At 39.0% G+C, this 12,164-nt stretch overlaps 3 protein-coding genes across 3 annotated transcripts in view; 1 reads left to right on the plus strand and 2 right to left on the minus strand.

Annotated features, from left to right (window-relative positions):
- Nucleotides 1-226: 226 nt before the first annotated feature.
- On the minus strand, nt 227-1,219 carry LOC128502594 (olfactory receptor 8D1-like). Its single transcript, XM_053472431.1, has one exon. The coding sequence runs from the start codon at nt 1,217-1,219 to the stop codon at nt 287-289; it is 933 nt and encodes a 310-aa protein (XP_053328406.1). The 3' UTR covers nt 227-286.
- A 3,805-nt stretch (nt 1,220-5,024) lies between these two features.
- Nucleotides 5,025-9,986, minus strand: LOC128503880 (zinc finger protein 432-like). The gene is made up of 7 exons (XM_053474074.1): nt 9,914-9,986; nt 9,686-9,786; nt 8,798-8,887; nt 7,994-8,053; nt 7,672-7,807; nt 7,080-7,196; nt 5,025-6,485 (listed from the first exon to the last, which is right to left on the minus strand). The coding sequence occupies exons 1-7, from the start codon at nt 9,984-9,986 to the stop codon at nt 5,638-5,640; spliced, it is 1,425 nt and encodes a 474-aa protein (XP_053330049.1). The 3' UTR covers nt 5,025-5,637.
- LOC128502592 (zinc finger protein 347-like) overlaps nt 9,720-12,164 on the plus strand; it is a 6,852-nt gene continuing 4,407 nt past the window's right edge. The window contains exons 1-6 of the mRNA XM_053472429.1: nt 9,720-9,818; nt 10,777-10,867; nt 11,084-11,143; nt 11,291-11,441; nt 11,704-11,796; nt 11,966-12,088. Of these exons, the coding sequence (XP_053328404.1) occupies nt 10,793-10,867; nt 11,084-11,143; nt 11,291-11,441; nt 11,704-11,796; nt 11,966-12,088 (502 nt within the window). The 5' untranslated portion in view covers nt 9,720-9,818; nt 10,777-10,792. The remainder of the gene's footprint in view (nt 9,819-10,776; nt 10,868-11,083; nt 11,144-11,290; nt 11,442-11,703; nt 11,797-11,965; nt 12,089-12,164) is intronic.

A 12,164-nucleotide genomic window follows, 5' to 3' on the forward strand; every position in this document is an offset into this window, starting at 1 on the left:
CTTCTTCTTGATAATTTCCCCAGATCAGAGGCAGCTTTGTCATTACTAGACATTAATACATATTGGGGACAGTTTTTCCAGAAACTGTCAATAGTTGGTCAGGTGGCCACCATGAAACATTTCACTGTTCAAAATGTTAGTTACCACAATTATTTTCACTGGAAACACAAAGAGAAATGTTTTTTTTTTTGTTGGAAACCAGCGTTTCTTGTTGGTGTCGATTCCATCTGTAGAAAAATGGATTCTGTGATAGAAGAGCCAATGCGAAATGGTCCCGGTGTAAATTTTATGTCTTCGTTCTACACCACCTCTGCCTCAGGGCAGACTTCACATCTTTATTTTTCAAGCTGTAGATGAGCGGGTTTAGCATGGGGACAGCCGCCGTGTTAAAGAGAGAGAAAAACTTATTGGAATCCAGGTTGTCCTGTGAAACTGGCCTCAGGTATTGGCAAACAAGGGTCAGATACAGAAGGATGACAACAAAAAGGTGCGACGAGCAAGTGTAGAAGGCTTTGTATTTCCCAGTAGTAGAACGGATTTTCATGACGGCGTTGATAATGAAAACATAAGGGATCAGGGTGGAAAGAAAGGGAAAGATTGACAAGAAAAGTCCACAGGTGAACATTAAAAGACCTGAAAGAGAAGAGTCGCTGCAAGAGAGTTTTACGAGAGGCAAAATATCACAGAAGAAGTGATTAATTTCCTTGGATCGGTAACAAAAGGATTGTGATAGAACAACAACATGGGGTATGGATTCTAGAAATCCCAAAAGCCAGCAGAAAAAGGACAATAGGGCACAAACCCGCTGGCTCATGACAGTTGAGTATCGCAGAGGGTTACAGATGGCTACGTAGCGGTCGTAACTCATGGCCGCAAGAATTAAGAGTTCGTTGCATACTAAAGAGGTGAAAATAAACATCTGCATCATGCAGGCAAGAAAAGGAACAGTGTTATCTCCCGTGATGAACACAGCAAGGATTTTATGTAACGTGACGGTGCTGGACAGAATGTCCATGATGGACAGGTTACACAGGAAGAAGTACATGGGAGTATGTAGCTGAGGGTCTGAACACACAAGCAGGAGAATGGTCATGTTACCCCCCAGAGTGAGGAGATACATGAAGAGGACTAGGAGGAAGATAGGAACCTGCAGCTCAGGGGCATCAGAAATCCCTTTAATAACAAAGAAGGATACAGCAGAATCATCTGTAAGATTCATAGGTACCAAATGTGTGATCTGAAAGAGACAGGCGCCATTGGTTGGTGAACTTCTAGGGACTGCATGACGTTTTATAGACTACCACAAAGTGTATGGTTATGGTTGTATTGGTTATTTTGCTGGCTACACTAAACATTATATTGGTTTCAGATAATAGAGAACTATACGTCTGTCCATTTTACACGTGCCGTGGGTAGCAAGTGATTTGATTCTGCCATCCAAATCTGTTTTTGTAATGTTTTCTTACAAGATTTTTCAACTATAAAATGAAAGGGTTAATCGCTAAGGAGGTAGGTAACCAAGGGATACGAAGAAATATCTTCATATCCCTTGGTTACATTTCATTTTAAAGATTTTTCAACTATAAAATGAAAGGGTTAATCGCTAAGGAGCTAGGTTACCAAGGGATACGAAGAAATATCTTCATATCCCTTGGTTACATTTCATTTTAAAGATTTTTCAACTATAAAATGAAAGGGTTAATCGCTAAGGAGGTAGGTAACCAAGGGGTAAGAAGAAATATCTTTATGTTTTGCATTTTAATCTACTTTGTACTAAAAGGAGATCAGGAATCCTTAATACGAGTGCCATATAATATGAGTATCTAACCATTATAAATTCTAGCATCTAATACAAAAGCTAACATGACATTTTAAAACCACACTAAAACCTCCGCTTACCTGAGCTTAGTGAACAAAGTGTTAATGTTTACAGAGAGCAGAAACACCTCGCGTTTTTATAGCCGGTTTGGGTAGATACCTCAAGTGGTAAAAACTCGGTGGACCTAATTTAGAAATGTGCCTCGCTGGATTTGGATACAAAAATATATATTCTTTATAACGCACATACTTTAATTTAACCATTGCTTAACACGTATGAAAATACGCACATATTGTTATATGACGCATGATAATTACTGATGGATGTTCAAGGGAGAATTTAATAAAAATATATAGGATTTTTAAATGCTAGACAATAAGGATTTAGAAAATTAGGTGCAATAATATAACTTTACAGCAGCCACATGTTCACACATTATGGTCAGGAATTCCTCCGTGAGTTAACTAGACATTTTGTTCCACTGGATGGAAAGGACATTGAGTGATGAATGAAAACAACATCTGATTCAATCATGGTGACCAGTGTATCTCCTCTAAACTATCCTCTTCAAAACACTCTCTATCTTTTCCCGTCATGACCTTTTGGATCAAACTCTGCATCTGTTTCTCCAAAGTAGATATAATGACATCATACACCTACTATTCCATTCCATATCCACATCGTCCAGAACTTACATACTCCGCCCTGCACCATCAGTTTAGCCTCACAAATTTTTGTGAAACGTGTACAATTGATATATAATGGGACCTTTTTATAGTCCATGATGTACGTAGTGACATGAGATTTAAGTTATTTATAATATAATTAATCCCATATTGTGTCTACACAGAAGGCCATCTTTGGGAAATTTTGAGTCATGCTGGCAGGTCGAGTCATAGGGCAGTTGCTCCTTTATGCTAAGATCCTGTCCTGCACCTGTATATAAGTTTGTAGCCCATTATATTGGCCCCGGTTCTGGTGGAAACGTTTGTAGTAGTTCCCTCTTGTGGGCAGCATAGATGAGATGCTTGTAACATATATGAGATGAGATGTTTGTCCGTACCGTCCGTTGTATATTGAATTATAACTACAGATACCATGGATGCCATGTGGAAGACCCTACGGACCGCAGCCAAATAACAATTCTTCTGGGTTTATTCACATCATATTTCAAACAGACAGGAGGTACGGGAACCCCTGGTTGCTTTTATATTCTTGATCTTTCCTTGTGGTGGAATTAATTTGATTTTGATTGCTATTGTAGCAGCCAAGTGAATAAGATATCATTTCCTTTGTATTCTGGCCAATTATTTTGCTGTAGCCGGCACAGGATGAGCATTTGTTGGTGTAGATGCTCCTTGGCTTTAGGGTTTTGTCAGATCTTAATCATTAATCCTGAGTTTTCGTGAGATAAATGGCTGCAAATGTGAGAAATTTATTGAATTTAAGTAAAACTTTGAAGACGGTAAAGAGAATAACCATTATAATATTAGGTCAATATAGGATATGTTTATTTTTCTAACTTTGGAATAGTTCTAACCATAAATTGCTACATGTTTGGGTAATACCCGATGAGCTTATGAATTCTCTGAATGCCAAAGATCATTAAGTCCAATTAGAGTCTCTGTCATACCTGGTGATCCCCGTAGCTTTCCCTGTTAGGGATCTTTAATATTCTTCTGGGAAGCCAGGTGTGGAGGAGCTAATTAGTTCTGCAGACTAGACATTCGTTGGCACCTGTAAACCACCTAACCCTTCCTATTCTGCAACTTACAGCAAAATGACATTTTAGCATTGCCATTCCCAAAAACTATGTTTCGAGAAGTCAGAACCTTACTTTATCAAAATGTCACAACAGGCAAAAAGGTGCGAGTGTTTAGTGGAAAGTGTGATGGTTTGAGGAAAGCCTAGACCAATGACACCAGAACAAGAAACAGTCCACCCGACAAAATAAACAATTCTTTCTATGTTTTAATTTATTAGTAAAAAAAAAAAAAAAAAAAAGGCAAGGTGTTTCATCTAACAAGCAAAGTAAATTATTTGAGACTTTAAACGTCCAAGAGTTCAAACGCTAAGGGCCGCATCATCAACTGCATTACTGCCCCTCTGTTTGATCATACATGGATCTCACACAATTGGTTTGGGCACAAAATATGTTGGTGTTCTTCTGCCGTTCCCACTTACAAGTGCTTATGCTACTGCAAATAACTTTCAATAGATACCAGCTATAGTAGGTATAGTTGATGTTCCAAAATAGCCCTGCATCTTATCTCACATATATTTTTCAGTTTGCCATCGGAGTGAGGAAAATGTAACCCCTACCCCCCACTCACCACTACAATTTGTGTGTCTTCTATGAATCCCACCATTACACCTATGGTAGTTGCTCCAAAGTACAGCTTTCCAGCAGTTTCAAAGAAAGAAGTGTTTCCCAACAAGGAAAAGCAATTTAAGTGCAACAACAAAGCCATTCAGCCCATCTGCTCTACCCAGTCTTGCTTCTTACCCAAGAACCTCACATTCGCGTGGTCTTTGACCTTGTCTTATGTTCAGGATAACCTTATGCCTCTCATATGCCCGAAATGTTCATAGGAGATTTTAAACCTGTCTTATCTAGGGCCACAAAAGTAAAGAAGAAAAAAGTTATTAGCATCGGCCATCCCATGTGCTGAATGCGTCCATCGTATATAATTACACAACCTTCCTCCCAAATATATTTCCTTACAGAGATAATCTATGTCCAAGTTTTCTCTATTTTCTTCAGGAAATGCACAGGAGAGAGAGTTTGCCCAACTAAAGCCAGCAGCCATAAAATCAAACCTACTATATTTTTTAACAATTGAAAACACAATGGGGTTTACGTATATTCAGTAGTTGTGGCGTATAGCTTGAAAACCATGCCAACCGATGGAATGGTCCAATTTGCAGGCTATGGCAAAAGAATAATTTAAAGTGTTGTGACAGATTGACAATATATACATAAGCCCCAATATGTAAGCCAGATTCTGAAGGTAAAATAAAAGTGCCAAATATAACTATAACTTACTGCCATCCTTACTAGTACCCTGCTCGTGTAGGTGTTATTTAAAAACAATTTGATTTCGTCTTGTCTTTGGCCTCCTCAATTGAACTACTAAAGTGGACTGAATTTGGCAACATTTTGGAACAAGTGAAAACTACCTATTGTGTTTTGTATTTAATTTAATTTAAACAAGCATATCTATCTAATCTTTCATATGGCAATAACTTCTCAATCCGAACTTTTAGGAATGCCAGTATTGGCTTCCAATAACATGACGGAACAACTGAATTTGTAAAGTTGGGTGTTAACAATATGGACAGGTCCGCTTTAATGCGACTGAGGAGCGGGCATTATATTCTGCCGCTTGTTTCAACGTTTTCCTTAAGGTCCAAGATTAAATGGGAAGCTGATGAGTGTAATAAGGTATAGTACGTAGAACAACGTCTCCCTCTTTATTCTGCTCTAACATTTTAACCTGAGAAGAATGGTATATAAGTTATAAGTGCTTAAGAGGTTCTGTTATTTACTGAAAAACTAATTCACTTTTGAATGTATTTACCATAGACCATCAATAAGGCGTGAACATTTCTTTCAGTCAGAATCTGGTATTGTATAAACTGAAAGAAAAAGATAGTATCTGTTTAATATACCTCGCCTTGGAAAATCTATGCGACTCACTGGGCTCGCTATTATCTTTCATACAGCAGCAGAACAGCTGCAACCAGGCCACCATTCTGTCCCTCATCACTGAACAGCAGGCTTCTCTTCCAGGTGATAGAAAAAGAGGACACCGACTCTAGAATGATGTTCTGTGTGTTCTCTGATGGCGTAGCAGATGTGATTTATAGTCAAAGTGTTTTCCACACATATGGCAAACATGCGGCTTTACACCCGTGTGAGTCCGCTGATGGACAAGAAGACGCGACCTATAGTTGAAGTCTCTCCCGCACACGTTGCAGCTGTGAATTTTGCTGCCGGCGTGTCCTCGCTGGTGTACTATGAGATATGACTTGTGAGCAAATTGCTTCCCACATTGACTGCACACGTGTGGGTTCAAACTGTGTGTCCCCATGTGTTCCACGAGAGAAGGCTTGGAAACAAAGCATCTGCCACATTCATTGCACCTGTACGACTTGTCCCCGAAGTGCAACCTTCTGTGAATCGCAAGATTAGCTCTAGTGGCCGCATATTTTCCACATATGTCACACTGATGATCTTTCTCCCTTGTATGTGTCCTCTGGTGAGCAACAAGGCGAGATTTGTAATTAAATGTTTTCCCGCATTCATTGCACTGATGACTTCTCTTTTCCACACGCTCTGGCCGGAGATCTCTGTCATCTGATGCCTGATTAAAGCTTGCAACGCAGGGATTACTGCTGATGTTTTTAAAACTAAACACAGAGTCTATTGTGATATCACTGGCGTTGCTGAAAAACCTCTCATTCAAAGTCTCTGTCTTTTGGTCAATTGGGTTAGCTGTAGGAGCAGGCAAATGATTTCTTATTTCCAAAAACAGTGACTCCTTAGGTATGGATCCACCACAAACGTCTGCTTCCTGAAATCCATGAGACATGCTAATATTTACCATGTCATCCAATGTATAATCTTGTGACTCTCCAAACATATTCCCGGTTCTGGTTTCATCTGTCAGGAAAGAACACATGGTGATTAGCAGTATTATATTGTGGAAAAACACTGTTAGACTGGTCACTCCAGGGTTACGAGGACCATGAAGAATTACCAATTAACTGTGGTTAAACTGACTATTGGGATGTTGGCTCACATGTTAGGTCAGGCTCTCTTCACACAAATATCCTTGTTGTGACCCCAATCAATTCAGTCTCACATGACTTTCCCAGCTGATTTATTATCAATAAACTCACCTAAACCTTTTCTTGGAACTGTATTGTGTCTATTATTGAGGGGTCATTGTTTTAGTGCTCATGCCTCCATGGTCAACACACATATTTCACGAAATGTGTTAAATAGGATAGTGATATCATATAAGCAATCATATAGCAATAAGTAGCATGTGGTTATTCATGCTTTCACTCCAGCTCCTTAATTATTCAACTGGAAATATATGCGGTTGAAGTTCTTTTCTTGAGAAACTAGAAAGTTTGAAGCCTTGTATGCCGGTCTAGTTAAACATCTATGTAATTTTTTCACAATGACCACACTAATTTTTACAGAACATACATCCTCTGATCAAAGCTTTTCACAGATTCATTTTCTCACCTGGGCAAATGTCTGAACTAATTTCCACTGGTTCAATGTCCTCTTCATTTTTCTCATTTTCCTTTCCCTCATCATCTGATATACTGATAGGTTTATCATCCTGAACGTCTTCTAAATCTGGAATGAAAGGAAAATAAAAACCAACAAAACCAGTTATACTGTTTTATATATGGGTAGTTGCCTTTCAAACATTCATCATTTTATTTGCTTAAATAAAATTACCTCAACTACAAGAACAAAAAGATGCCATTCAGATCAAATGGGCAAGTAGGAGCTTCTAGCTTTAACTGACAAACTTTGGCCAGAATAGTTTAAGTGGTATAACAGCACAGAGATAAATGAATCAGTAAGAAATCTTTGTGATCTTGCAGTAACATCAAAAAATGTCAATAACAAAAACTATGCAACAAGTGGCATTCTACTTAAGTATAGGTCTTGCTAAAATATTGCATTCTAAGTGTAGAAGTGGAAGAAAAAACTGATGGACGGGCTGTTTGCATGAATGAAAGTAGAGGCTGGAGAAGAAAAAGTATAGGAGTTTCCTATAGAATTTAGTTGCTGGCAAATGAAAGACCGTTACCAGGATCCATACCTGTCTGAACGGACACATTTTTTGGTGTTGGGTGACTCTCCATCATAAGATCTTTGTAAATGTCCTTATGTCCTTCTATATAATCCCACTCCTCCATCGAGAAATAGACCGAAACATCCCCACATGTTATAGGTACCTGAAACATACAGTGATATTCAGTTGTAGGAGCCAAGTATTTTTATAGGACTTACTAAAATAGAGCCAGGAGGCAACTAGTTGGGTTACGGAATGCCTCCGAGAAACCCATTCACAAAAAGTGGAAAATACACCAGTTATCAAATACGGAAGCCGATACAGTGTAATAGCATTCAGTTTAGCTCACCTCTCCGGACAGGTGGTGAATGCTGCTGTGGGGTGCATTCTTCTTCATAATGACATATTCCTGTATATTGAGAGAGGGATACATATTAGACCAATGGACAGGATAACATGAAACAGATTGCAAGCGCTACCCTGACGCTTATATTTAAAAGCAGGAGTAATTATAGGACAAAATTTAAAATAACCACAGGGTCAAAGCCAAAATGTAGGAATTTCTGAGAAGGTGGTGGATAAGCGAGGTAGCCTTCCAGTAGAAATGGTATAATAGGTTAATACAGCGAGGGACTGCCAGCAGAAAGGGGATTCTCCTCTTGATATAGAAACCAAATATTATACAGGGGGTACTCGTGCCTGTTTGTTAAAAATGTAGTTGCAGATGACCTAAACTGTTTCTTCTAATTGAATAAAAGATGCTTTATAAAGGGTTAACTCAATATGTTCATCTTACAAGAAAATATAATATAGACCATTTACAGTATATACCAAATAATTTTAGTTACACAGTGCAACCCAAACCATGTATGCAGAAGAAACTCTCTAAGATTGTCTTTCATAATATATAGATAAATTGGTGAGATAACACATTTCATCTAACCTTCATTCACCGTATAGAAGAAAGAACCCCTGAAGGTTGATTATTTCCGCAGTATTCTAACTGCATAAACCGTTGTTTCCCGGGGCGGTGCGTCTTTGAACTTACCAGGCAGCGAGTCCACATTTCATCAAACCCTGACCCTAAATCCCAACAAGTCCCCGATTCCATGTCGTGACATTTTATAGAACGCCATGGTGACAGCTCTCTCACCTCTCCGGTTAGCAGGTATATGATCCCCAACGCATGATTCAAGATCCTCTTAGCCATCAGCTTCTTCTCATCATTCAAGTCAATCATCATCTAAAAGTAAGAGAAAAGATTTATGAATCATCCAACCGCTCACTAAAAAAAAACTCTAGGAAAAAAAAAAAAAAAAAAAAAAAAAAAAGCAAATTTCTCTGCGATGAAGGGCTGAGCTGGCCCTGTATAGTGCATAATTCACATATACATTATACAGGGCCGGCCAAGATCTCTCTGCAGCAGAAACTCACTGGGGTTGGCCCTTCATAATGTATAATGAAGCAAAGGAACTGAAACACAACTCTCTGTTTAATGAATAGATCCCAGTGAGTTCTATTCAGATTAATCACCAGAGATAAGTACATATGACATCATATTTGATAAAGGTCTAATATGTATAAAGTTGCCCCACTTACTTCCTGTCTAGTACTTGCAGTCAGGAAAAAAATGTATATATTTAAATATTTACTTACTGTAAATGACAGCCAACAACAAAATTGGAGGTAAGGTCATGTTTTACACATAAATGCGTTTACATTAATATTTTATTTTATATAACTACATACATATTAAACGAATTGCAAAATATTAATCAGCGCCATCCTAAATTAATTTTTTTATGAAGGAAATTACCTCATACCTCACTGTATTCACGTTGTATTATTGAGGAATAGAGTTTACTAGGAAGAGCGCATCGCCCGCGGGATTCTGGGACTTGTTGTTCTAAAGTTCATGAACCTGATAAAAATAGCGCGGAACTAAGACTACAAGTCCCAGAGTTCTAAGAAACACCTCAGTTTGGTATTAGGAGGGAAGAGGCGGCGCCTTGACGTGACGTAAAATAGTGGCGTCGTTTACGTTGCCGGGTGCTTGGACTTCTGGGAAATGTAGTTTATGATTACAGAGGTTGAAGAGCAAGCGGATCAGCGATTTGTTGAATTCGTGGGTTTTATTTTTAGCTGTTTGACGTCAAAAGCAACTTTCATTGAAGGTATGAGCCGCTGTTAGTTAGCCTCGGCATGCAGGTGTTAAATTGTGCTAAGGATATATGCTATATTCGTCATTGGTGCGAACGCTTTGTAATACAGCACAGCTCGGTCACGTGGATTTTTAAATCATGTATTTGTATCTGCTGGGGTTTTGGGTAAATCTGTGTCATCCTGTCATTTATGTTTCTTGCTATAATTGGAGAAAAAGACTGCGAATGCAAATAAATGTAGATGTTTTATATATCTGCTAAACTACCCCATTCCACTCCATCTCCAGAGCTTTGGAAGTGTTTTTGCGTTGCTAACATATGATGTCATTGTAAGAAGTAAATACATTGTGTCTGGTTGGCATCATTACTGAGGAACTATGGAATGTGGGGTTTGTAAAAGGCTCCTAGAAACAAGAGGCCCTTATCAAGGCTAACACACACACTATGTATGTATGTATGTATGTTTGTTTGTTTGTTTGTTTTAGGGAGATACTCTGATGAAGACTTAGCCCCCTAGTATTTGCCCCATAATATGTTTTCACGCAGCTGCATATTAGCTGTTTGTATGAGTTCTCGATCTGTTATCTGACCCCCAATCTACTAGACATACAGCCTGTGTGAAAACAGAAAGGCTTAGCCTTAATCACCCAGCTGTACCATCTCTGACTAACGTATGTATGTAGAGGAACATACTTCATTAGCATTGCCATAAAGCATCAGCTCACTGTGGTGTTTGAGCAGGGAAAGTCACCCAGAATATCACGTGACTGACAACAATGGTGGCCCCCAAGTTGAGCCCTCCCCCCCTTGCCAGTATGTTACAGCTCTTTGAGATCATACCTACAGACTTCATAAATACGGTGAACGGGGGACCTTAATTAAGACTTTAATAACCCATAAAATGTTAATAGTGGCAACCAACTAGACTTAATTAAGTGAAAATGTCCTGTGTTCTCTTCTGGTCTTGTAGGTTGCTTCCCTTGATCATGAAGGACAAGAAGCATATGGCAGAGAGGTTCTTGAATCATGCCCTGGGGATCATCTACTTGCTTACTGGAGAGGTGAGATTTCTTTTATGGCGTCACAGCGACCGGATCTTACCTCTGTTACTAAAGAATCGAAGATTGTGAAAGGGTTTTGGACGGTCCAAGATGCATAATGTTTTGATTGCAGGAAGGAATATGTTAGCGGAGAGGATATGTTGGTAATAGTCCTATAACGTGATTTCTTATAGTGTTACATGTTGTACTGACGTGTATGCCGTTTTCATTGTGCAGGAATATATCATTGTGAAGAAGAATTCCCCACACTGCAGTATTAGCCATCTGTCCGGAGAGGTGAGCGATGCTGCATCCATTTGCTTCTAGTTATCGTCACTATAATTCGGTTGATGTTACCTGGGTTCGCTATTCTGGATGCTTCCAAAGTATTCTATAGCTCTTTTTTAGTAGTCTTGGACTAAAATAGGACTGTTTTGTTTTCAGATACCTGTAACCTGTGGCGATGTTTCCGTCTATTTCTCCGTGGAGGAGTGGAATTACCTAGAAGAACACAAGGACATTTACAAGGACTTGGTGACAGAGATGTGTCCACCATCTACCATTTCTACAGAAATCCCAGAAAAACTGAGCTCAGGTTCAATATTTTACCTTTCCGGTTCTACACCTTCACTGCGCTTTGCTGCTTCCAATAAAAACGGTCCGGGTAGAGAGTTGGGTCCAGAAAACCAAAGTAGATATTGGCTTTTTGGTTTCAACTTCCGCGCTTCTGCTGCTTAAAGGGTTAAACTGCAATTATAACCCAAGCGCTCATAGTGTAAAATGCTGCGCAATTAAAGATTCTTCAATCTGTAAAAGGCCCAGTCTGATTACTGTGTGATTTGTCTTGTAATTGCCAGACTTTGTTAATGAAAAAATAGCAACTATCACAATTAGAGAAGACTGTGAAGATGGGACCCATGAAAGGGACGTAGAGACCGACACCCATGCAAGTAAGTGAAATATAAGCTAATACACTATACGTGTAGATAAACTCATTAAGGGTTAAAAAGGAAAACAGGGGCGCAGCTTATCAGAAATACCCATGTTCCATAGGATATTATAATGCATTATGTAAATGTAGTTTAAGAATACTTTAAAATATTGTATTTTGTGTTTTAGTATTGCACTTATCAGGCTCCTTTAATGAAAATGTAAGCATGAAGTCAATTGGTGACATCAGAGAAGGCGAATCAGTTGAAAGGGACGTTCGAGACGTGGTAGAGAGGGCTGACATTGACAGAGGTAAGTGAAGTTTCGGCAAGGTGTTTCTAGTAGTAGAGGCGTTATTAACCACTAATCTCCAACCACCAGACAAGCC

The sequence above is a fragment of the Spea bombifrons genome, chromosome 8 (assembly GCF_027358695.1).
Source record: "Spea bombifrons isolate aSpeBom1 chromosome 8, aSpeBom1.2.pri, whole genome shotgun sequence".
NCBI lineage: Eukaryota > Metazoa > Chordata > Amphibia > Anura > Pelobatidae > Spea > Spea bombifrons.

Excerpts from the sequence above, each read along its gene's own strand:
- LOC128502594 (XM_053472431.1), bottom strand. The coding sequence starts at position 1,219 with ATGAATCTTACAGATGATTCTGCTGTATCCTTCTTTGTTATTAAAGGG.
- LOC128503880 (XM_053474074.1), bottom strand. The coding sequence starts at position 9,986 with ATGACACAGATTTACCCAAAACCCCAGCAGATACAAATACATGATTTA. Across the intron at positions 8,888-9,685 it reads AAGTCCAAGCACCCGGCAAC|ATGATGATTGACTTGAATGA; the intron begins GTAAACGACGCC and ends TCTTACTTTTAG. Across the intron at positions 8,054-8,797 it reads TATACCTGCTAACCGGAGAG|GAATATGTCATTATGAAGAA; the intron begins GTGAGAGAGCTG and ends CTCAATATACAG.